The 23,543-nt window shown below is 39.0% G+C and overlaps 4 protein-coding genes across 7 annotated transcripts in view; 2 read left to right on the top strand and 2 right to left on the bottom strand.

Annotated features, from left to right (window-relative positions):
* Positions 1-44: 44 nt before the first annotated feature.
* On the bottom strand, positions 45-2,970 carry LOC114356632 (plasma kallikrein). Its single transcript, XM_028309889.1, has 3 exons — positions 2,745-2,970; positions 1,489-1,640; positions 45-615 (listed from the first exon to the last, which is right to left on the bottom strand). The coding sequence occupies exons 1-3, from the start codon at positions 2,968-2,970 to the stop codon at positions 412-414; spliced, it is 582 nt and encodes a 193-aa protein (XP_028165690.1). The 3' UTR covers positions 45-411.
* Positions 2,971-4,585: 1,615 nt separating this feature from the next.
* Positions 4,586-12,492, top strand: LOC114356634 (uncharacterized). The gene is made up of 12 exons (XM_028309891.1): positions 4,586-4,647; positions 4,941-5,135; positions 6,092-6,231; positions 6,779-6,854; positions 7,165-7,324; positions 8,532-8,697; positions 9,127-9,274; positions 9,709-9,884; positions 10,181-10,239; positions 10,351-10,469; positions 10,781-10,805; positions 12,014-12,492. The coding sequence occupies exons 2-12, from the start codon at positions 4,962-4,964 to the stop codon at positions 12,121-12,123; spliced, it is 1,353 nt and encodes a 450-aa protein (XP_028165692.1). The 5' UTR covers positions 4,586-4,647; positions 4,941-4,961; the 3' UTR covers positions 12,124-12,492.
* A 290-nt stretch (positions 12,493-12,782) lies between these two features.
* On the bottom strand, positions 12,783-15,754 carry LOC114356638 (ankyrin repeat domain-containing protein 13C). The gene has a single exon (XM_028309919.1). It carries the CDS (start codon positions 15,338-15,340, stop codon positions 14,009-14,011), a length of 1,332 nt encoding a protein of 443 aa, XP_028165720.1. The 5' UTR covers positions 15,341-15,754; the 3' UTR covers positions 12,783-14,008.
* Positions 15,755-16,087: 333 nt separating this feature from the next.
* Positions 16,088-23,543, top strand: part of mtd (TLD domain-containing protein mustard) — a 136,234-nt gene continuing 128,778 nt past the window's right edge. For 3 of the 4 annotated variants that reach the window (XM_028309907.1, XM_028309906.1, XM_028309904.1), the window contains exon 1: positions 16,089-16,576. In XM_028309907.1, coding sequence (XP_028165708.1) covers positions 16,575-16,576 — 2 coding nt within the window. In that variant the 5' untranslated portion in view covers positions 16,089-16,574. Of the gene's footprint in view, positions 16,577-23,543 lie in introns of all 4 variants that reach the window. The other variant, XM_028309918.1, reaches the window with a different exon arrangement.

The raw sequence follows: 23,543 nt of genomic DNA, 5'->3' as shown, positions 1-23,543 counted from the left end.
CGAAACTATACCTAAATAATCTGGTATTTTTAGATTTTCGATCAAACAAAAATGCTGCGTTACATGCAAACTTAGTAATGTTATGGAAAATAAGTTAATTTCGCGGTTTGGCTTTCTTTTTATTTCACTAGTCATGACTTCATGCAGGATATCTTTAGTACCCAATTTTATTTAGATTATCGATGACCCTCTTCCCATCATGTCCTCCTCGGATACCACCTCAGCCCTCTAGCGTTGTTCTCGCTAATGCTCTGGAATATCCATTCCGTATACCTGGATAGCTGCGTGTATACCGAGTCCCGGCATCTTTTTGCTTTGTTGTATCTTTATTTTCAATTTCACTAGTAAGTGATGTTAGTTAAGTTAGCTATCATGACGTAGGTGGACAACTTCCATTTTGATTTTCAATGATTACACCCTACTCCTGGGATACCATCTCAGACCTCTAGCGTTGTCCTGGCCAATACTCTGGACTATCCACTCCGTATACCTGGACACCCTGGTGTACACTCCTGGCATCTTTGCGCGCGCGCAGCCACTGCCTGTCGATACCACACCCACTACCATGGCGTGGCGTTTGTCTTCGCGGATCATGAGAGGACCGCCGCTGTCAGCCTGAAATGAATAATTTCTATTAATTTTTCTGAGCACTAAATGTATGGAAGCTGGAAATACTGAATTTTTGGATCGCTTCAGCTTCAACCAAATGACGTCCACTGCTTGACAAAGGCCTCCTCCAAGAGGCAGAGCCAGAGCCAGAGACTCCTCTTCCTTCGTTGGGACAGAAAAGTTCTCGAGTGGCGACCACGGGCTGGAAGACGTAGCGTGGGCAGGCCTCCTACTAGGTGGACCGACGATCTGGTAAAGGTCGCGGGAAGAGCCTGGATGCGGGCAGCGCAGGACCGTGCATTGTGGAAAACCTTGGAGGAATTTTTGGATAGATCCAGTTTATTCTGTAACCACTTTTAGGAGCAGTTCACTGAAGCTTTTCGATATCCTGTATGGTTTAGAAATAATCGAGTGAGATCACTTATCGTTTCCACTCTGTATGCTATGGTTTCAAAGTTTTCAAGCTTTTGTTGGTTCAGGTACTGGACAAGTTACTAACCAGTAGTCATAGGTTTGATCCTTGCACTGTAAGTACAAATATTTGTAATTCGTTGTGGTACCCTTAGTAAATGTTTAGAATTTTAACATTTCCAAGGACATATTGTGACCATATCACTCGTCTTCAATAACAGTTTACTGACACACGATTTTGCACTTTAATTCTCCTACTTTAGAGTCTAAATCTTACCCAGCAAGAGTCTCGGCCTCCCTGCTCGTGTCCAGCGCACATTTGAGTCGGGATGATCTTGAGCTTGCTCCCTTGGGACTAGTACCATTGGTTGCATTCGTCGATTGTAACCACCACCACACTCGTGAATAACAGGTTGCTGACACACGATTTCGCACTTTAATTCTCCTACTTTAGAGTTTAAACCTTACCCAGCAAGAGTCTCTGCCTCCCTGCTCGTGTCCAGCGCACATCTGGGTCGGGATGATCTTGACCTTGCTCCCTTGGGACTGGTACCATTGGTTGCACTCGTCGTTTGTGACCACCACCACACTCGTCTTCTGGAGGACGTTGGGCCTGGATCCTGAAGAGTAAAGTTGGCATAGAGATAGTTTGAGTCCTGGGAAAGGACGTAGGATAGTTTTTATCCCGGTTTTTGAAACATGGACGCGCGAAAGCTAGTAAGCATATAAGGTTCATTAGGCAAAACAACTTCTGTGGATAAGATGGAGAATAGTGTTTACTACTACTTATGTACTGTCGTTAACCTACATTGATACATTTATTCAATTCAACCTTTTGATTAAGTCTTTGATATTGTAAATTATAATTATAAAAGCGATCATAATTTATTATGGAATTGAAGAAAAATATAGTGAGAAGTTCTATAATAAAATTAAATGCTAAAGTATTTTCATTGTATTATAATGAAAATTCATAATTTCACAAAAAAATTCAATTGAAATGTCTTTTACTTGTTTTTGACAGTAAAATTAAATTAAAGGAGTGTCGAAATACAGTGGACGTTGTTATTGCGCCTTTAAGTTTTTTCTTTTTACTTTTCACATTTTATTAACAGAAAATATCTAGAAATTGGTATCCATAATATTTTTTCTGCACTAATTATAAAGACGAACAAAACATGACCATGATTTATTTATTTATTTAAAATCTTTATTGCACACATAAAAAACAGTGGTACAACAGGCGAGCTTAATGCCATGTGGCTTTCTCTTCCAGCTAACCATGTTATGTTTTGAAAATACTGGACCGATGTGAAAAAAACTTTTACCATTACATTATCCCTGATGAACAATGAACATAGGCGATAGAGTATTATCAAAAAGGATCTGTATGAAAACTTCATCATTTCAGCCATAGGACGTCCACTGCTGAACATAGGCCTCCCCCAATGCTTTCCATGTTGATCGATTGGTAGCGGCCTGCGTCCAGCGCTTCCCTGCTACCTTTACGATGTCGTCGGTCCACCTTGTAGGTGGACGTCTCACGCTGCGTTTTCCGGTACGCGGCCTCCATTCCAGAATCTTTCTGCCCCATCAGCCGTATGAAAACTTCATTAGGTAGGTATTTACTCTACCATTTTCCGAGTCACCTCATGTCACTTATTGTTGATTGACTGGGCGGTACGAATTTCGCCGGGTCAGCTAGTATATCCGAAAGTCGTTACCTATAGCTCTGTCTTCGTTGGTGAAGCCCCATCCAGCCACAGTGGCAGTGGTCCCACTGAAGTCCTGTGCCTTAGGTTGAGGGAGGCAAGCAGGTCTCAGATCTTCGGTCCACTTGAGCTGTCGTACAGTTTTTAGGAGAGCGACATCGTTGGCTTTTCTGTTGCATCTGAAATTAGTGTTTTGGTACAAAACAAAAGAGGAGTGTGTTCTAAATAATGACGTCATTAATTTATTAATTTAGAGAATTTGAATGGTTAGTCGATATTTTTGATGATTGATCGTCGTTTATTTTAATAAGGAACGTCTAAACTTCTAAACGTAACCCAATGAGTGAACGTTTTTTGTTTTGTACCGGTAATATCAGTATTTTTTACGAATGTCTTTGAAAAATAATAACCATTATTAGATACAAATACTCAGCTTCAGCATTCAGTCGATATCTACACTAATATTATAAAGAGGTAAAGTTTGTGTGTTTGTATATTTGTTAAATTGTAAGGGGTAATCTCGGGTTCTACTGAACCGATTTTAAAAATTATTTCACCAATAAAAAGCCACATTATTGCTGACTGTCACAGGTTATATTATACACCCGAAAAACTCCACGCGGGCGAAACCGCGGGCGGAAAGCTATCATTGACATTGATAAAACTTTTTTGTCAAAAGAAAATAGGTAATCATTATCTTGAAGAATAGATATTTATATGTCTTATTATAATTTGAACATAATTTGAATAGATTAGGTAACCCCAAGTGGGTTCACTGCTTTTGAGGATTTTCGAGAAAAAGTTTTTATTTGGACTAATTGATTCATAGATTTCATCGCACTTTTCAAAAATATTACTGAGTAGGTATTAAATTCATCACCATTGTTCTCACTATGGTATTTTTATCATCGTCATCATCCTTTCAGGGGTTACCTACGTGAGTGCGACAAACGTTACATCGAATTTTGTTTCTTCGAAAACCTTTCTGCGAAGTTACTATACTGCGACGCCTTGTTATATCGATGCCTTGTTACTGCGATGTTACGTTACATCGAAAAACTTTACTGCGAACGATTTTACTGCGAAATTATGTACATAGTCATTTTTAATGAACGAGTGAGTAGTAAGTATCATTATAAAAATACAAATCAATAGGTAGGCATATATTTTATAATTTATTTATATTTATGTTTCTATTCTCATGTTATTTAATCAATGATGCAAATGTTAAATATGTGAAATAAGTAAATAAAATTTAATGTATTTAGAATCTTATTTTNGCCCAAGGTCATTGAGGACTCTAATCGCCTTAATCTCTCTACTCGACCTGTGGTTGACTGGCAGATAATGCCACCTGGCATTAAGTCCGCCACTGTACATATGTATGTGCAAAAGTGTAAATAAATAAATAAAAAATAAATAAAATAAAAAGATAAACTGTTGTTAACCCTAGACAGATTCGGGTGCCTTATATGCCTTATTTTAATTTATTTATTTAATAGGACAACCAATAAGACATAACCTAGAAGACAATCAATATTTACAACGTATGATGATTGATGACGCTATTTGTTCTTATTTTATCAATACATTTTTGTACAATTCTGCAGTGCCATTCTAAGCACGTGCCCGAGTAACTCGAAAAGATAACAATGCAATTACGTATTTATCGTGTTTCTTAGAAATCATTTTTTCTTATCGTTAAAATTCACAGAAAAGGCTGTTTCGTAACGTTCGATCATTCATTGTTCTGTATGATAATTTATTTTTAACGAACAGGTAACTGAAGTATAAGATAGATAGATTTTATTTAGAGGCTGTATAGGGCCAGCTGACCAAGCATTAGAGTTGAAAATCATTAGAATATTTGCTAAATAAAACCACAATCATATTTGTTGAGAAGGGAAAGTCTCTGGTAATCCCAATGTAATCTAAATATAATATGTTTGTCAGTTTAATCTGGTACTTGACATCATATTGAGTTGGCGTAAATATACCTTATAATAGGTCCTTTTTGCTACACGCAAAAAGAAAGAATGTTTTACCCTTAACCGGGCTCAAAAAAAGTAATTGGTTTTCAAGCGTATCTTCACTGCGCAGCGTAAAGTTCAAAGTGAAGTGGGCTCTGTGGATACCAGAGCCTGGTTAAGGGTTAAATATTTTTCATAAATTACCAACCCAATTACTAACAAAAGTTTACTATTCCAGCAAAGTCGACTGAAATCTTCGATGCTGAACGTAGAAGGTGGCGACAAGGACCTACGCGCGTCACGTGACGTCTGGCGGCGCCTGCGCGTTGACGAGGCCCTATTGAGGTTACGAGTGGCGCACGCAGCGCGGGCATTGGCTGGCCTTGATGATACCGCCTTCACGCTTGATAAGCAGCGCCTGCAGCTTGACGCGGTAAGTCATCATCATCATCATTTTGACTCCACTGCAGGAACATGGCCATCACCAATTTACTAAAGGATGGAGAATTTGGCCTTCTGATTTGATGGGTGGCGAAAAATTCATGTTCGCATATTTAAATGTTCAGCTGTCTTAGCCAAATGAGATACTCGTGCGATATATGGCGGCGCCTGCGTGTGGACGAAGCACTATTGAGGTTACGAGTGGCGCACGCAGCGCGGGCATTGGCTGGCCTTGATGATACCGCCTTCACGCTTGATAAGCAGCGCCTGCAGCTTGACGCGGTAAGTCATCATCATCATTTTGTCTCCATTAGAGGAGTATGACCCTTTCCAATTTACCAGAGGATGGAGAATTTGGCCTATACTCCCCACGCTGGCTGGATTGGGGAAGCCCGATGCTCGCGTGTTTCTACCCTACTCCACGGCGGGAAGATTGGGGGTGGTCCTGTTCTATGTCAGAGCCACGTGGCCCTGTACAGGGCTAGCATTTTGTCTCCACTGTAGAAATGCCCTTGCGCTGGACCGATCAAGTCAAAACCGCACTCAATGGTCCACTCCACGAGTGTACAAGATAGGCTGCAATGTAATAATCCACGGGAAGAGTGGGAGTGGCTTATAAATAGGCGAAGAATAATTTGCGCCGGAACCACACGGCTAACGATATTTGCAGCCTATCTCTGCTAAATGCTCTGGAATACTTGTGCAACGACCAGTCGAGGGATGATGCAAACATCTAGAAAACTATCTTAAGTAGATTCGAAGTCACCTGTAGGGCTAAGATGCGCGCCGTGACAACTTTTATCGACGTCAAAATGTATGGGCAACATCCAACATCGATAAAATGGCGTGATAACCGCTTATCGCGGCGCGCATCTTAGGCCTACTGGCCTTGTTCTCCAAATGCACGAAGCGATTCTAAAAAGCACTGAACCCAAACTCTTTGCATAGGCCATGAACGAGCGCCTGGTGGAGATCTCAGCCCGCCGCGACATGTTCCTGGTGCAGAAGCGCGCGTTATTTGAAGACTGCGGCAAGCTGCGCAGCGAGATACGCGAGCGTGAGCAGCGCATCGAGCAGCTCAAGAAACGGTAATACTTAACCTTTGATGCCTATGGAACTCTTCTCAACATTCGTTCCTACCACTGCACTTCCTGTGTAGCCAAGATCTACAGCATGTATTCTAATGAAAAGCCTACCAGTGAAGGCTAAGTTTGTCTCAGGGTCTTATATGCCTGCTATTCTAGAATTTCTTCAGTTATTTTGACTAGCACAAACCTCACAGGCACAGCATGTCTATCTTTTTTTTTTATAGAGATTGCACATGATACACGGTTAAAATTCTATGATTCTTCTATTAATTCTACTGACAACATAGGTAAACGTAAGCCTAGGCGCAGACCACCGACTTTTAGTTGGCCGATAGTTGGACCCGATTTTAATTTGTATGAAGAATCGGCCGATACCAAATCGGTGTAATGTGCGCACTTTCATACATCTCCATACTGATTAACAGCCCGACTAAACTATCTAACTAAAAGTCGGTGGTCTGCGCCTAAGTTAAAAGTTTTTGAACGGATTTGGCGAAAATATGATAGAAAGGAAAGTGATACAAAAATAACGATGTTGAATTTTCAGGTACGACATATTCATTGGATCTCTTGGCAAGGACGAATCAGGGCAGCAGCTGTCTGTCACTTTCTTCAAGATTAAAGTGAGTTCTTACCATTTATTTACTTATTAATCTATACTTTTTAATATTATAAAGCTGAAGAGTTTTTGTTTGTTTGTTTACTTGAACGCGCTAATCTCAGGAACTACTGGTCCGATTTGAAAAATTCTTTCAGTGTTAGAAAGCTCATTTATCGAGGAAGGCTATAGGCTATATACCATCGCGATACGAGTAATAGAAGCAGAGCTACAATGAAAAATGATGCAAAAACGAGTTTTCACGCGTACGAAGTCGCGGGCGCAGCTAGTCTTTGGATAACATTAAATAAATACCCAATTATTGTGTTTACTAGTTCGCGGCAGAACGAGCCGAGCTCCGCACTAAGGGAGCGGCTTTGGACGCGGACATTGGGCGTCGTGAGCGCGACGTGTCGGCGCTAGAAGCCACGCTACGCGTCGTGCACGCCGCGCATCAACACTTCATGCATCACATCTCGCCGCTCGCAGATGATAGTGAGTCTTATGCCCGTTTTCACAATCAATCCCTTATTTTTAAGTGACTCCTATGGTAACACATAACAGAAATTATGTTTTCATAGGGGTCACTTCATCATTCATCATCATCATTTCAGCCATAGGACGTCCACTGCTGAACATAGGCCTCCCCCAATGCTTTCCATGTTGATCGATTGGCAGTGGTCTGCGTCCAGCGCTTCCCTGCTACCTTTACGATGTCGTCAGTCCACCTTGTAGGTGGACGTCCCACGCTGCGTTTTCCGGTACGCGGCCTCCATTCCAGAACCTTTCTGCCCCACCGGCCGTCAGTTCTGCGTACTATGTGCCCTTAAAGAGGGGTCACTTAAAGATTAGGGATTGATGGTGAAAACGGGCATTAGGCCGGCAATATACGGACCGCTTGAAACAGTCAGGGTCGACAGCTTCAAGCTGCGACTGCACAGTGAACTGCAAAGTTCTATGGACGCACATACACGAACCGCTCGAGCAGTTGCAACTGCTCGAGCGGTTCGTGTATGTGCGTTCGTGTATGTGCGTCGCCAGCCATACACTGACTGCTCGAGCTGTCGACAGTTCTCGCGCAGTTACCTCCGCCCACTTTCTTCATTCCACGGCGCGCGCGCTTGTGATTTGTTGAGCAGTTAATACCAACTGCTCGAGCAGTTATCACTGGCAGCTTCAAGCTGTTGACTCTTGACTGCAAGAGCGGTCCGTGTATGTTGATTACTGACTAACTGCACGAGCTGTCCGTGTATTGCCGGCCTTACACATATCATTCATCCAATACTGATACTACGGATACAACGGATTAGTAAGCTGAAGTGGCAATGGGCAGGGCAGATAGTACGCAGAACAGATGGCCGATGGGGCAACAAGGTTCTGGAGTGGAGGCCACGCACCGGAAAGCGCAGCGTAGGGCGTCCACCCACAAGGTGGATCGACGACCTCATAAAGGTAGCGGGAAGGCGCTGGATGCAGGCCGCCACTAACCGGCCATTGTGGAAATCATTGGGGGAGGCCTATGTTCAGCAGTAGACGTCCTATGGCTGAAATGATGATGATGATGATGATGAATACTGATACTTATAGGCTCTCCTTTAGTTAGATAATGGGGGCGTTTGGCGGAAAATACCTGGGGCGAATGTTATTCGCTTCAAATTTTTTTCACATGTCAATAATACCATGATTCCTCTCTCTTCTCAAGCTCCCGAGATCGACGAGTTGAATTCACTCACGAAGCAGTACTACGAGATGCGCGACGAGCTCAAAGCGCAGAACGCCTGCATCGATTCCCTGGAGCAAGGCATCGGCGATACCAGCAGCCGCCTCACTATGCTTTCTGACAAGAACAAGCAGCTAGCGGCTAGGCAGTAAGTGCTGTTATCAATGCGAATTTCTGCGGAATTTATAATTTCTGAATTTTTTATTTGCTTAGCTACGGTACGAACTATGTTTTTTTTTATATCGGTAAATGCTTTGCGACTAGTCGATAGGGACGGCTAGTGAGTTATGTGAGACTATTCCCATAAGAAAGCCGGTCTCCCCTCTAAAACTTGACGGTGTCCACCGGAGCCTAATGAGACGCAGTCGCGAGTTATTGTCCTAACCTAAAAAAATATCGGCGGCTCCATCTCAGGCTATGGTTCGCTCTCGAGCAAGCCTCCAGCTTCGAGGGGAACCACTATTCCTCTCGTGCCGCCCGGTTGTTTTAAAGAGATGGTTTTCTCCTTGTGGCCCTGGTGAAACAGGGGTGTATCTTATGTTTTAAAACAAATAAATAACGAGACTGTTATTATCAGGGCAGAAAGCGAGATGGAGCTAGAGACGGTGCGCGAGCGCGTGTCGCGGCAGGAGGCGCGGCTGCAGCACGCGCGCGACGTCGTGCGCCACAACGCGCGCCGCGCGCACAAGCTCGTCGAGGGCGTGGACGCCTGGCGCGTGTTCCAGGTCATTGTGAACTACTATCAGGGCAAGATAATACTTGGCCGGACAACACCGTAATAAGCCAAATATGTCCGGAAAAAGCTGGAAACCCTAGTTCCAGGTCATTGGAATCTTGAACTGTTTCTAGCGCTCAAGATATTATCTTCCAACAAGTTGCAGAGGAAATACTCTTTTGAGCTCCGCGTAACCTGCCGTCCGGCAAGACTTGTGTAGCCAGAATCTACTATCTCCCCTCTATCCCTCATATCAGCGCGAGATCTATGTAGCCTGCATCATCAATTCCCACATTTCCTTCCGCTACAACTTCTGTTCAAACAGGAACTATATACCCTTCGATCGGAACTCCTTTGTGTTTCGTGTGCTAGAATTAGAAGTATTCGAAATTATTTAATGTCTGAAGTACGAATTAGCTCAAAGTTTAACTTACACTTGCGTAGATGGCGCTATGGGTGCGCGATTACGCAGAAGCAGCGCAGAACGCGATACAGGCGCTGACAGAAGCGTGCGCGGGCGCGCCCGAGCACTCCGCTCGCTACGGCGCGCTGCTGGCTTCTACCGACGTGCAGCGCCATCTGTCGCGCCACCAGCGCCGACTGCACGCCATCATACACAGGTCCTACAAGTGCTGTATTTACTAAAGCCTGGTCCGTGAGCACGTAGAATTTTGTCCAATGACCCCAAGCTACCCATCCTTATCGCTCGCGTGTAATTATATTGCTGTCGCGACTGTGCGACGGGCGCCCGCAGTGAGTGTGCGAGCGTTTAGGCTATTTAGGTTTTAATTGGAAGTTCTGACAATAAAGTAGTTCATTACGCTATTCTTTCTTACGTTAAAAAGTTGCTAATTGCTTTGAATTTACTTAGTATTGAGAAAATGAAGTGTACAAAATAACTTGTTTATTTTTACAGAATTATTGCTGAAAGTGGTCCTGCGTGTGGAAAGGAATCGGCAATTATTGAGGTTGATGGTAAATATTTTTATATTTAATTTTACGCACTCATGTCAAGGCTACAAAAATATACCTATAAAAGATGCGAAATCCCTTGTAAGATCCTAATGGCATTTTGGATTGTTTCAGACACGGTGTTCTCGACGTCTTCGGAGTCGATTCGCAGCGGTGTCAGTATCGCGAGCGGCTACACTAAGCGGCTTTCTGCTTTCCGCAGGAGTCTTGCGCCGAAGGTGCAAGAGACGGCTGTAAGTACCACTCTATTTATCAATGAGGGCTGTCGCATATTTTGCTCTCGCCAAATAATCCTCTTACAGCGATCACCAGTTGGCGCCATTATCTTTTCCACTAGCAAGTAACTTTACAGTGGCACCAACTGGTACTCTGTAGTCGGTTACCTCATTGCTTTTTTACTAAGTTCAGAAAGAAGAAAGGTTCCCTGTATAATTAATGCTAGTATTTAGTTGTAATAATTGAAAAAACACTTCAACACTTCTAAATTATGTAACGTCCTATTTTTGCTGACCAAATTAAAAACGCGTATTTTTTTTTGTTTCAGCTGATTGACGACATACCGGAACAAGGTAATTATTTTTATTGGAGCGTGCGTTTATAATTAAATTGTAAAGAAACCATAAACAGCATTTAGAGATTCCGCACATAATATTGCTTTCCTGCTTAAACAGGTTGATAATATGCCGTGTGCAAACTACTGTAGGTACGATGGATTGGGCACATTTTTGAAAATTAATCATAATTAATTTTATCTAAGTAGGCTAATATTGTACTTCGAAAGTCATTGCTGTTTGTCACATATTCACGCTTAAGACAGTTGCAGGCCAAGAGCCAAGTTAAAATTACTCATAGGCCCATTTGCACAACATTTCAACAAATGAAACCAAAATAAAAAAATAAATAGAACGTCCTCCTTTTTTGAAGTCGGTTAAAATCGTCGTCGAGTTGAAATAACGAATTTAACATTGACTTTCATCTCATGCAAGCAGCCATATGTCAGCAACGGTGTGAAATACTGAACCATCCTACTAATATTATAAATGCGAAAGTTTCGATGTCTGGATGTTTGTTACTCTTTCACGCAAAAACTACTGAACGGATTTTTACAGTATTATTGTTTATAACCCAGAATAACATATAGGCTATAATTTATGACGATCTGTGACAAACTAAATTTCACGCGGGTGAAGCCGCGGGCATTAGTTAGGTATAATTTTGACCGAGATAGATTATATTGCTATGCTACGCCTACTACTTGACGGGAGAGACCTCACGGCAGTTGTACCTATTGATTTTCGATGAATAAATATTGAAGTAAGATACAGGCGCATTGTCACTGAAAATATTTGATCAATGTTCTCCGAACCTTAATTAATTAGTATTAACCGTGCCGTGTCGCATCGCGCCAGTTTCAGCCTGCTTGATAGATAAAAATCGAGATATAGATGACCCATGCTGAACTGTCCCGCCAAACTCAATGACAGGGGGGCGCTACCATCGTTCAACTATATGGTTTCCAACATGGCAAAAATCTGAACCAGCGATCCGGTATTGACGGTGGCGCCCCACTGTCAATGTCATCGACAGGACAGTCCAGTATTTTGGAACTATAAGAACATGTTTTCAAGTTTATCTGAATAATTTTGCATTTTTTACGCCGTGATCTATGACGCTAATAATAATAGTATGGAAAAATATTCGACAGATATAAGTCGCTCTAGAATCAAGATTTACCTATTACGATCGTTATGCAGCATTAACTATATTCTTATTGCAGCTCGGCGCTCGACGGTCTCGCTGCGCGTGGTGACACTGGGGCTGGAGGAGTCTGCGCCGACGCTCAAGCCGAGCCAGTTCATAGCGCGCTCGCGCAAGTCCCTGCGATGAATGCTAAACATTTACATTTTTGATACTAGACTTTACATTGTATGAATTATTTCGAGTTTTAATGAATTGAAAGATTTGGTGATAACAGAATAGAACTGTTATTTTTATTAAGGTATGGGCACACCAATGGTTGCAAGATAGGTGGAGGATTGAAGAAAAATGCTGGAAAAGCTAGAGTAAGCTTTTCTTGTTACAGAAAATAACGCTTCATGGCTTTGTATTTGAACTTACGAAATCTTTAATATTAATTTCATTCCAATATCTATCTAATCACTTGCAGTGTGCGCATGCACTTAAGTTTCGAGATTTTTCAACATTGATTTCGTAAAAAACAAAGATTTTGTGTTTCGAGAAATAAATGTGATTTTTATAATGTTTCTCTGCCTTTTTATTTTTACATAAGGTATAGAACTAGACTGATTCTGAATAAGTCTCCTGTTCACACAGTTAATTAATAAATTGAAAGTATGTGAAAGTGATTAATTAAATGAAAAATAAGAATTATTTTTAAATCTTTAATAAAACATTTGAATTTACTTTCCATTGCTGAGGTACATTAATTATGTTTATTAATATGACAATGAAAATATTGGCAAGAAAACAACATTCCTTATATTCAAAATAAAACTGTTCAGGTGGGATTTAAATTTTATTGTCAAATGTTCTTAATAATTTTGATTTTCTAATCCATATAAATTCTGTGCAAAATTAATTTTAAATCACTATTTGTTTGCGCAGGTACTCACTACACAAGCTGTCTACTCTATACTATGTGCTAAAATAGAAGATTGTAGGTATATCAAGTAGTAGTAAGTTCATACATACAGTGCTTTGCATTACATTGTGAAAAATTATGGATAGGTATATAAACCTTATACTTGTTCCACTAATAGTTATACATGCAGATGCTATTTCCTTTAGTTCTAGTACATACATTGATAGAAATAAAGCACAATATTGTTTACAAATTTTCAGTCACTAACAATTGGTCAAAAGCACAAAGTCTTCAGACATTAGAAAACCCAGAGCAATTAAATACAACCAGTAACTGAACAAAAACATTTAGATTACCCAAACAACATCCAATGTGCATTATTTTGTTGCATTTATGAAATATAAAACAGAGCTTATATTACAAAAATAAAAAAGATTTAATGTCATGGTTAACAAGTTTATAGGCCAAAGCAAGGCCTTTTCATAAGGAATTCTTTCCAACTGTGAAATTTTGTCACCCTAGTCTCCAAATACTAGGACCAGGGTGCCACTTAGTAAAGTTAATAAAGAATTGATAAATATTAATAATATATTAAATTATTTTCTAATACTTATAAATAAATAAAAACAATAGAAATAATAATAAGAAAGCATAATTACACCTTTATGGACGCAATACAGTGAATTATGTATTTAACCATACTCTACAAAAACATTTTAGAAAAACATATAATTTACTGTCTTTACACATTGGAATTAAGTGTGTATTGTAATATTGAATGTTTATTACATCATTCGCTGTATAAAGTTAAATTATATTAACATACAAATAACATTAAACTATGAAACTATATTGGTAAGTGTTTGTAGGCTGGTAAATTTTGTTTAGGTACTATGCATTATCATCATTCTAACACTGTCTAAGAACTCAATCTGTATAACACAAGACTTCACCATAATGTCACACAAAATTTCACTACTCAACTAATAGGACACAATGGCTGGAGTAGGAGCTTCCCAGGCCAAACAACATCGGGAATTCGATAGTGAGCATGCCGTGAGCCGCGGGGTAGCAGCGCGCGCCGCGGCCCGGCCGGCGCCGGCCCCGCCTCGCCTCGCGCCGCCACATCTGCCTCTCACTTATTTCAAACAGTGTTAGAATATCAAAGCGTCATAAGTCAGGGAATCTCAGAGGATCCTCCACAAAGTCCTCAGGAATAACGAAGAGGTCCTCCGATAGATCGTCACGAAAATCAAACTTTTGGAAAGTAATTTTTGCTGTCACTGTGGGTAAAATTGGTATATCTATTTTCACTGGAAAACCTTTCGGCAATTTCATAGCCACGAATTGACGTAATTTCGCAAAATGCTTAAATGGTGCTATCACTTCCAGAACATTTAATAGCATATCGACACTCAATGGAAAGTCATCGCTCATAGCCAATGTCGCTCTGAAGTTTCTCGAAGATTCTTTGTATACTAGCTCACGGCCCAAGCTGGGGTATTGCCCAGGGGGAGATGATATGTATGCAGTCCAGTCCACTCCAGTTTCAGGCGGTGGATTCAAGGAAGCCCTCCGTGTAGTCTCACCGTTTGTATCTAAATTCTGTGTGTTACCCTTTGTAAGACTTTCAATGATGGCTTTATTTTTCTGTAGATCATCTGTCGATAAATGTTCTCTGCGTTTGCGTGACTCTAAAACAAGACCTGTAATCGTGTAGATATCACTTCGATACAGACCTGCGATTGTTTCTTTGCGGTCTTCACGGAATATCCAACCTGATTGGGCCCTAGAGAATGATATTCCTTTGGTGGACATTTGAGCTGCCAAAATATCACTTGACATTAGAATATCAACTTCATCTTCAATCTCATTTTCAGTTTCCTCATAGCGCACTCGTTGATATACTTTTGCCTTATTATCTAATACAGTAAGTGACTCACTTGGTGGTTTCTCACCTTGAAAAATAAATGATATATCTCCTCTTTCCCATTTCATGTCAGAAAAATCAACCAATGTTGTGTCTAATCTAATACCAGATCCGGATTTGTAGATTTTGCACAGATCAGATGGTAAAATTCTCGAGACTAAGGGTACCCACGAATGAAAGTCCCACTTTAGCTCCATGTAGAAATCTTGTATTTGAGAAAGAGCACGAATAAGGTCAGGTCTTCGGAGTTCCATCTGCTCGCGAGCTTGTTGTTTGAGTTTTCGAACGAGTGACGATATGGTTTGCCGATCGCCATAGCTGATGGCTTCGGCCAGTGGTGACCAGCCTGCGAGGTTCTTCACTTTGACTGGTGCGCTGTGAGCCAGTAGTAGTTGCACACACTCTTTCCGCCCTAGCATCACGGCTAGGTGTAGTGCCGTGTTACCATGCTTGTCTTTACGCGTCACATCGTTTAGCCTTAGCAGCGATGACAGCTTTCGAACATCTCCAATGAATACACACTCATGAAGAGGATACGTCTCATCCTCTTCATTGCAATTCGGGGTAGACATTTCGCTTAAGTGTTCTGTTAAATCATCACTGGCAATGATTAATAATAAGTAAAAAGAACAGAAACAATTTTGATCATAATCTAATCATCAAACTGATAAGATTAGAATTTTGAAGATAGTATACATATTATCGTATTGTACATGGTGATGGAACTTCTTTTTGAGATCAACATTTGCACTTTATATCGAAGAAAACCATTTCATTTACTCAAAATAATACAAAAATAATATTTTGACTAAGAAAATGAACCTTCCATTTTTTTCGCTAATTGTGTCTAGTTCTTGTTTATTTTTTGCTTTGGTATTTTGACACGTGTACTTGAGAATCAAGAACAAGAAAGTAGAAAAGTAAGCTGTTGAAAGTACAAAACTACAAAAAGATTTTTTTCTCACGAAATGGAACAGAGCAACAGTGCTGCTGCCAGCCTAAAAAAAGTACTAAAAATAGTAGTAATGTAATAAAAGTAGTAGTATTTTATTGCTTTTTTTTAGTTTTGGTTTATAAGTTTGTGAATATTGTAATTTTTTTGGAAACAAAAATTAAGTTTCGTGTAATGCCAAATGCTTTGAGAAAGTTACATGCTTCTCTAGCTCTAGCTGCTATTCTCGAAATGGAATATTCTGCCAATTGCATTGCTCTGTGAATCACCGATTGCGGCGACATCATTCATTGACGTCAAAAAACACAAAGAGGGACTCTGTGAGCGTAGGTAGATGGCGCTGTGGTGATCTATGTTTTGAACGGTTTTGAAGCGTAAAAAATTGACAGATGCGCATAGCAGTAAACGCCTCTTGTTCGTTTTTTATCGGATTTGCATTGAAATTGCAATTTGTTTTATTAATCTCAGTGTTCAGAAGTGGTGGGTGCCTTTTGAAAAAGTGGTTATTGTATTTTTGAAGATACTCTATTCCATTTCCTTCGAGAAATCCTTTTGAATATCAATTTACCGGAGATCTAAGTTCACTCACATTTCCAATTGGATTAAAAACTTGGTTTTTGATCAGCATAGCGATTCATAAAACCTGTTTAATATCTCAATACTGAGTTTTCTTGCATTGATTCAATAATACGGTCACCCTTCACCTTAGCAGGTGTTAATTCAATTAATAAAACAGTTCATTAGTTCATGCACAGTAGAAAAACTTTTGCGCCGCTAGTTTCAATAGAAATGAGAAGAAACTAATCGTATGAAAGCTAAGCTAAGGCGCACCTGATTCATCAGAACCTGGAAGCATGTGAGTAAAGTTTTATATTATTGATTATAGATATAAGTCCCCAGATGTTTTATGACCAATATGACATCGTGAAATTGAAGTGAGTTAGCTAACTGTGTGTTAAATGTGTAAGTATTTTAAAAGCAGCAAAGATTGTTTTACAATTTAAAAATAGTATTATCATACTATAGCTGTAGCTATTGTATTTAGGTAATTGTCTTCAGTGCTGAATGCAGATTTTAAATATAAAAACATTTTTATGTTTATTTCTTCTTTGTAATATTTTAAATATTTTTGTATGAAAATAATACAAAGAAAAGGTAATAGGAACAATACTTCCTTTTCAATTGCACAGTTTTAGCAAAGTTATTCAATCAACCGATAAATAAAATCTTGTGACCATTGCAAATCCTTGAGAATAAATATCTATCATATGTGGGATTACTTACGCTGAACGCATGATGAGCCATTGTTTTAAGAAAACTACAACAAAGAAAAAACTTATTAACTAGGTAGGTACCTAGAAAACATATTTTCCTACTAAAATTGGTTCAAAAGCTATCCATATTGTGTTTTTAGGGAACGACAACATAACAGGGTAGATTTTGTGGGGGTGGGGATTTACAGATTGACAGTTGTCATGTTTTGGGGTTGCCTTTTGCCGGACTGAAATTAATTGGGTGAAACAAAGCAACTTTATAAAAAACACCAGTTTATGCAATAAGTACATTACACAAAACATTGTTATGGATATTTTGCACAATCAACAGATTTCAGACTTATCTCTATGCAAAGGTTATCAATTCCAGCTGTTATCAATTTATGTTTTCTCTTTATTTACATACAGATACAGATGTCCACCATACCTACATAATAATGTACTCAGCTGGTGTATATTATATGTAAGTTATAATTCTTTCTATCAAGGTTGGCTATGTTCACATACCTTGAGTTAGTAATTTAGTCTGTGGACTATTTAGTGCTCTTAACAAAGGTCTTAAGGTTTTATTAAATTTATAACATTAATAACTTCTGACCAAATTATTATTGAGGCTAGTTATGTTCACAACAATGTACAGTATTTATTATTATTATTGTTTTTGTTGGTGCATATTAATTCTCTCTTCCAACTCAGATCTTCAGATCAATATGACTCATCGACACAAACCAGCAGGAAGTCTTATTGAAACTATCTTCTGTAATGAAGCTTCTTTCCATTTCAAGATTATAGAGATTACACTAACTGGTAAAAACAAAATTATGATAATTTATGTACCTATCTCTCTTTTTCTTTTTTTGTCGGGATTTCGGAAAATACTTTGCGCATCGGTATGCGTGTTTAGCCAGTGGGTACTGACCGATGGGGCCGCCCTTTTCGAAGACGTTATGCTGGTCTCTCCACTGCCCACATGGGGCCTACCTACTAAAACCCGATGGTGTCCAACGGAACCCAATTAAACGACGCCGCTATAACTCGGACGAAGCTAGGACAATACCTAGCTTGGACATTCGTGCAACTCCGTTTCGGGCTATGGCTCCGGTTAGGGTTTCTCTCCGCCCGCGCCAGTAAACCGGTACCCTCCCCAGGACTGGCCGTCCCCTATCCGCAACCGGGTTGCGGTGACGCGTCCGATGGCAGACCCAAAACTGCACACGGAATCTCTTTTTCCTGTCATAGTTGAGATATTTTGTATTAGCTCACTGGCGACTTCCTTTTTTTTTTTTCATTTTTACTTTATTGGTCACTAGCTTTCCGCCCGCGGCTTCGCCCGCGTGGAATTTTGTCTGTCTCAGAAAAACTTTACGACGCGCGCGTCCCTGTTTCAAAAACCGGGATAAAAACTATCCTATATCCTTTCCCAGGACTCAAACTATCTCCAGTGGCGGCGTAGCATGGGTTGGCACCCGGGGCGATCTTTCTATTCTGAAGGCAACGTCGTCGTCGTTTTCGCCAGTATGTAACACTGTTTAAAATTAAATGTCAGTCCTTGTTTACTTTGTCGAGGTTGTGGATACTAAGCTAAATCAACATTGGTTTATGTACCTATTTCGACGCAATACGCAGCAGCAGTACTTTGTGTGTTTGGAAAGCAAAGTTTTGTAATCTTCATACTTGCTTCGTAGGGGAGACATCTTTTAAATTAAATGATTGAGTAAATAACTGTACTAGTAGGATTTTTAATTGAATAAACAGATGGATGCAGATCGGATCTCGTACTTAAAAAATTAGCTATCTACTAAAGTGTGAAACATACCATTTTATTGAAAAAACACCTAGACTGGGTGAACTGAAAAAGCATAAATTTTCAACAACACACGACACTCGACATTCGTGGTAAGTAGCTATCGGGAATGTCCTCATTACAGTACATTAAATAAACACTCAAACAAATTATGACACCCCATGCTGTAAAACTGTAAAAAGTGCAATGACCGGAGATAAATAATTATTTTCGTCGCATAATGAAATGGTTGTTTTTTTGTTAACTTAAGTAACCATTGCCGAGATTCTATCCGTTTATATTAGAAGACTAACGCCCGTATTCACAATCATCACTATATTCACTATGCACTATGAGGTCTCACATTGCGCGTGGACGCACAGGGAACACGATCACGAACCAATCACAGAGCTCTATTTAACGCTGTGCGTTCGATTTGCTGCTTCATTTAAGCAAGCATCGTTTGTGAATACGGGTGTAAGCAGGAGATTACTTAGGAAGACGCGGGATTTTAGTCTCGAGATAAATAATATTTTCAATAAGAAAATATTTTTCAATCAAGGGTCAACAAGTAACAACACCGGTGTCAGACTTTCTAAGCCCCCATAAATATGCTTCTGATATCACCGACGGCATATTATCATGCACTCCGCAGTAGGTAAATCTTACGTTTCATCAATGTCTGTGAGCTGTGATCCTTGTTTTTTTATAGGTGAAATAGATTATCATTCCAGTAAATAACATAAACAACAGTTTTACCTTATTATTATTTAATCCAAACATTTCGTTTGTTTTCATTCGAATTTGTAAACATTTGTTAATTAACAGAATGTTGTTGAGAATATGATCCAACCCAGTGGTTTTTGTTGATAAAGATGTTTTTGTTACAATGTTATCATTGTAAGTTTATATTATTATTCATTAATCATATCGAAAATGTTGCTATTTTTACTGAATGACATAATATTTTAGTTTAATATGTGGTACTACCTATTTGGGCTTACTGAGAGTAAATGAATTAAAAACTGAGAATTAATCACTGCATCCTCTGCAGTATAATAGATATAATGTATTCTAGTTATTACAAGTAATTGACCACAATTTCATTAAATTATAAACTCAAAAGTTACGATAACGTAAGTGAATCTTTAAGTCTACCTTAAAATCTTCTCTTTTAAAGTGGTTAAATCCTAGCTAGAGATTAACCGTAACATAAAATTGTAATAATGAAAATCTTATTTACCAGTAGCCACAGCAAAGTAACAAGCTAGCTCACTTTTTAATCCTTAATTTGGCCAAAAACATTTTAATAAGCTTTTGAACTTCGCTTTGTAAAGGTTTATGAATTTTATTAGAAGATCAAAATAACCGTAATATTCCTAAACGAATGAAGTCAAATGATGGACTTAACAAATAATATTATTTCTTGTGAATATCTAGAGATTTTGACGATAGATTTATAATAATCGTTTTACGTGTGCAGATATGCATACCAGTGCACACCTATTAATGTTTTTATCTACCAGGAACTATGCTAATAGTAGCTGCTGTATTCCACGCTTTGCGGAATTCCGAGCCGTGGTTGACCCAGTTATATGGATTCCGGAAAACCGTAATAGTATCATCACTAGAATGTGCAATACGACTATTGAACATTAAACAGCTGCTATGTTTCTCAAGCTTTCTTCAAACGATAATTAAATGAAAACATGGGCATTATCTGACTAAATCCACCATCCACATTTTCGAAGGAAATTCCTAGGTTACTTTTAGCAATACATAGTCTACTAATAGTAGACTACTATATCCAATTTCTACTGAGGGGGACACGCTTGTCTAGATAGGTACATTTGCACCCTTTGAACCTGTTTGGCCTGTGTAATGGTTAAATACCCCGTTATGACAATGTTAGGATATTTTAGCGTTTTATAGTTTTATATTATATCTTTTTCGTACAAATAATGGAATGCAATCCGCAGCTGGGTAAACAGATGGCTGTTGTATCTACCTACATTCCATATATGGAGTAAACCGCTTATTTTATGATTTAAATCTGTTATTTAATATAATAATACTTACATCTAAATATTAAATATGAACTGATGAGCTTAGATACATAGTTTTTTTAGAATATAAGCTACTAGCTTTCCGCCCGCGGCTTCGCCCGCGTGGAATTTTGTCTGTCACAGAAAAACTTTATCGCGCGCGTCCCTGTTTCAAAAACCGGGATAAAAACTATCCTATGTTCTTTCCCGGGACTCAAACTATCTCTATGCCAAATTTCATCAAAATCGGTTGCGAGGTTTAAGCGGGAAAGCGTAACAGACAGACAGACAGACAGACAGACAGACAGACAGACAGACAGACAGACAGACAGACAGACAGAGTTACTTTCGCATTTATAATATTAGTTGGGATAAGTATTCTTTAACTATGAGAGTTGCCGGTAGGTTCTATTAACCCTTTTCTTGGCATTGTGCATTTAAAGATACGTTGACCAAAACAAAAATATGGGGGAGAAGCCAAAAACTATTTTCAAAAGTTTTTTTAATATAACGTTAGCCCAAATACTACAGATTGTGTTACACAGTATAGAATCGCTACAGGCTGCATAGATTTAACAGTAATATACAAAATGTCAGACCGTTGACAGGCGTTTACGCACCGGCTGATAATTTTTATTATTTTCGGTGTTTTTTTTAAAGAATATTGGTGATTATTTGTAGTAATATGGATAGTAAATAAATGTTTCTTGATGATAGTGCTGTTTTTTCATCCCAAAACTTGTATAATTATTCTTGTACGATGCGGATTGTCTGAATGTATCTCTAAATGCACATTGTCAGATACGTAATAATTTACTTTAAATTTTGAATGTGTCTTTAAAGACACATTGCCAGGTTCTCGTTGACTTTATTTTATGATTTTTTCATAGATCTTATCGCATAAAAAAGGGATATGTTATTCGTTATTAATATTTAAAGCTGTAAATTATAATATACTGATATGTGTTTTAATCCATTTACTAAAGAATCGTTGTTTTTTGGACAACTTTGTGCTGCAGCAACAAAATCAGGCGCGCAAAATGCTGGTTATGGTTCCAAAATCTCGAACCAGGTCGAAAGTCAGTAGCGGTGACACTTCAGCTGATGAATTAGAAGCCGCACTTAGCCTCCTGGTTCTCTTGGGTGGTTATCTTCCTACTCAAACCAACCCAAATCACCCCAAAAAGCGAGCAGCCCGTCCAGGCTGCTGCATGCTTCCGGTTATAAAGCTGGTGATTGAAGAATTTTAGCCGGTTCGACTGCTGCATAGTTTCCCTGAGAGTTCTAGAGATGTTAGAGATCCATTTCCGCTATATTGCGTTTCCACTGTAAGATGGATATCTAATTATCTTCAATCAAAGACGTGAACACAGTTCGGTACCAGTTGGCATCAATACCCCTCGTATTTCTTTAATGGTCTTGCAAGATTCCCAAGTGTTCTTTCTGCATTTGCTTCTCCTGCATGGTAAGAGGGGTCCGAGGTTCAGGAGGTACTCCAACGACGCTGATGGAGTGGTTCTCATACATCCAAATGCAGCTATACTTACAAGGCGTTACAGACTTTGAAGTGTTTTTTTTAGATTGTTTTCAGTTTTTTGTAAAAGATATTTATTTATTTTTTTTCAAATAAGGAATAGCTTAAGGTTTTGTAGTAATTTTCATTTAAATAACTAATTTCTACTAACAAATAAACCATGTTTTAATTTACTAAAAAGCTGGCAATGTGCACTTAAAGATACATACCATATGTATTTCCAAAAGTTCCAAAACTACATACCTAAGATTTTTTTTCGTATTTTTTACATGATTTTTACTCGTCATAAATCCAATATTTATAGTGCAAATCACAAATATTAACCAAAACCGTCGTTGCCAAGTATAGGGTTAAAGTTTAATAGAACCTACCGGTACCTTTAATAATTAAACGAAGTAATAAGAGTAGGCAAATGATTTTCATCATCAAAACAGAGTACCGCGATAAATGTAATCCTTATTATTTCTTATGAAAATTAAATAGAAGTGGGATTTTCGCTGAGGATAATCACAACAATGAGTTTACGTTGTTTAAGTAAACGTCAAGTTTCAAAGGGACGATTAAAGTTTAATTCGAAGTTGTAATTGCGGACGGCTCATGCTGGGCAACTTTATAATTCAAATTCCTGAACACACTGTAATTATTACTTTGTGCTCATGTTTTTGACGGAAAATAACTACGATTGTTTGTATTGCCACTAAAATCGTTTTGATGAATTCAAAAAGTTTTAAATGTTTCAGACACTATAATCTTTCTTAAAATTAAGGATTCTACGTTGGCAATATCAAAAGTAAAAACTCTATTCTAAAATCATTTCTCCAAATACTCTTTCCGTCATCCAATTGACATAATATTTCATTGAAGTTTAAATAAAAGAATACTCCTGTTATTTTAGCAAAACTGAACTGAATATAAAACTTTTGCGCCACGTCTGGACGATCTGTTGGATTTTGTTCTATTTACCTTACATTTGAATCCGTTCAGATAAAAACTCATTTGAAATAAGTTTGGGTTGATTTTGTTATAATCAATCAATATCGTGCTATGTAAATATACTTTTGTCGACATATCGCATTGGTAGGTGTCGAGAAACTGTGATTATGTAGAGGCGTGGTAGGGTAGGGTGTCCCCCCGGCGGCGGTGTCGTGCGCTGACACCCCCCGCCCCGCGCCCCGCTCCAATCTCCG

Source organism: Ostrinia furnacalis, unplaced genomic scaffold (assembly GCF_004193835.3).
Source record: "Ostrinia furnacalis isolate ACB-3 unplaced genomic scaffold, ASM419383v2 OfSCF2841, whole genome shotgun sequence".
Classification (NCBI taxonomy): domain Eukaryota; kingdom Metazoa; phylum Arthropoda; class Insecta; order Lepidoptera; family Crambidae; genus Ostrinia; species Ostrinia furnacalis.
Note: the sequence above shows the minus strand (reverse complement) of the source record. Positions and strands in the feature narration are given on the sequence as shown.

Coding starts and splice junctions, on each gene's coding strand:
- LOC114356634 (XM_028309891.1), top strand. CDS start 4,962: ATGCTGAACGTAGAAGGTGGCGACAAGGACCTACGCGCGTCACGTGAC. Junction 9,275..9,708: donor ACGCCTGGCGCGTGTTCCAG/GTCATTGTGAAC, acceptor ACACTTGCGTAG/ATGGCGCTATGGGTGCGCGA. Junction 9,885..10,180: donor CTGCACGCCATCATACACAG/GTCCTACAAGTG, acceptor TTATTTTTACAG/AATTATTGCTGAAAGTGGTC.
- LOC114356638 (XM_028309919.1), bottom strand. CDS start 15,340: ATGTCTACCCCGAATTGCAATGAAGAGGATGAGACGTATCCTCTTCAT.
- LOC114356632 (XM_028309889.1), bottom strand. CDS start 2,970: ATGACGTCATTATTTAGAACACACTCCTCTTTTGTTTTGTACCAAAAC. Junction 1,641..2,744: donor CAACGAAGACAGAGCTATAG/GTAACGACTTTC, acceptor TTTACTCTTCAG/GATCCAGGCCCAACGTCCTC. Junction 616..1,488: donor GAGGCAGAGACTCTTGCTGG/GTAAGGTTTAAA, acceptor TATTCATTTCAG/GCTGACAGCGGCGGTCCTCT.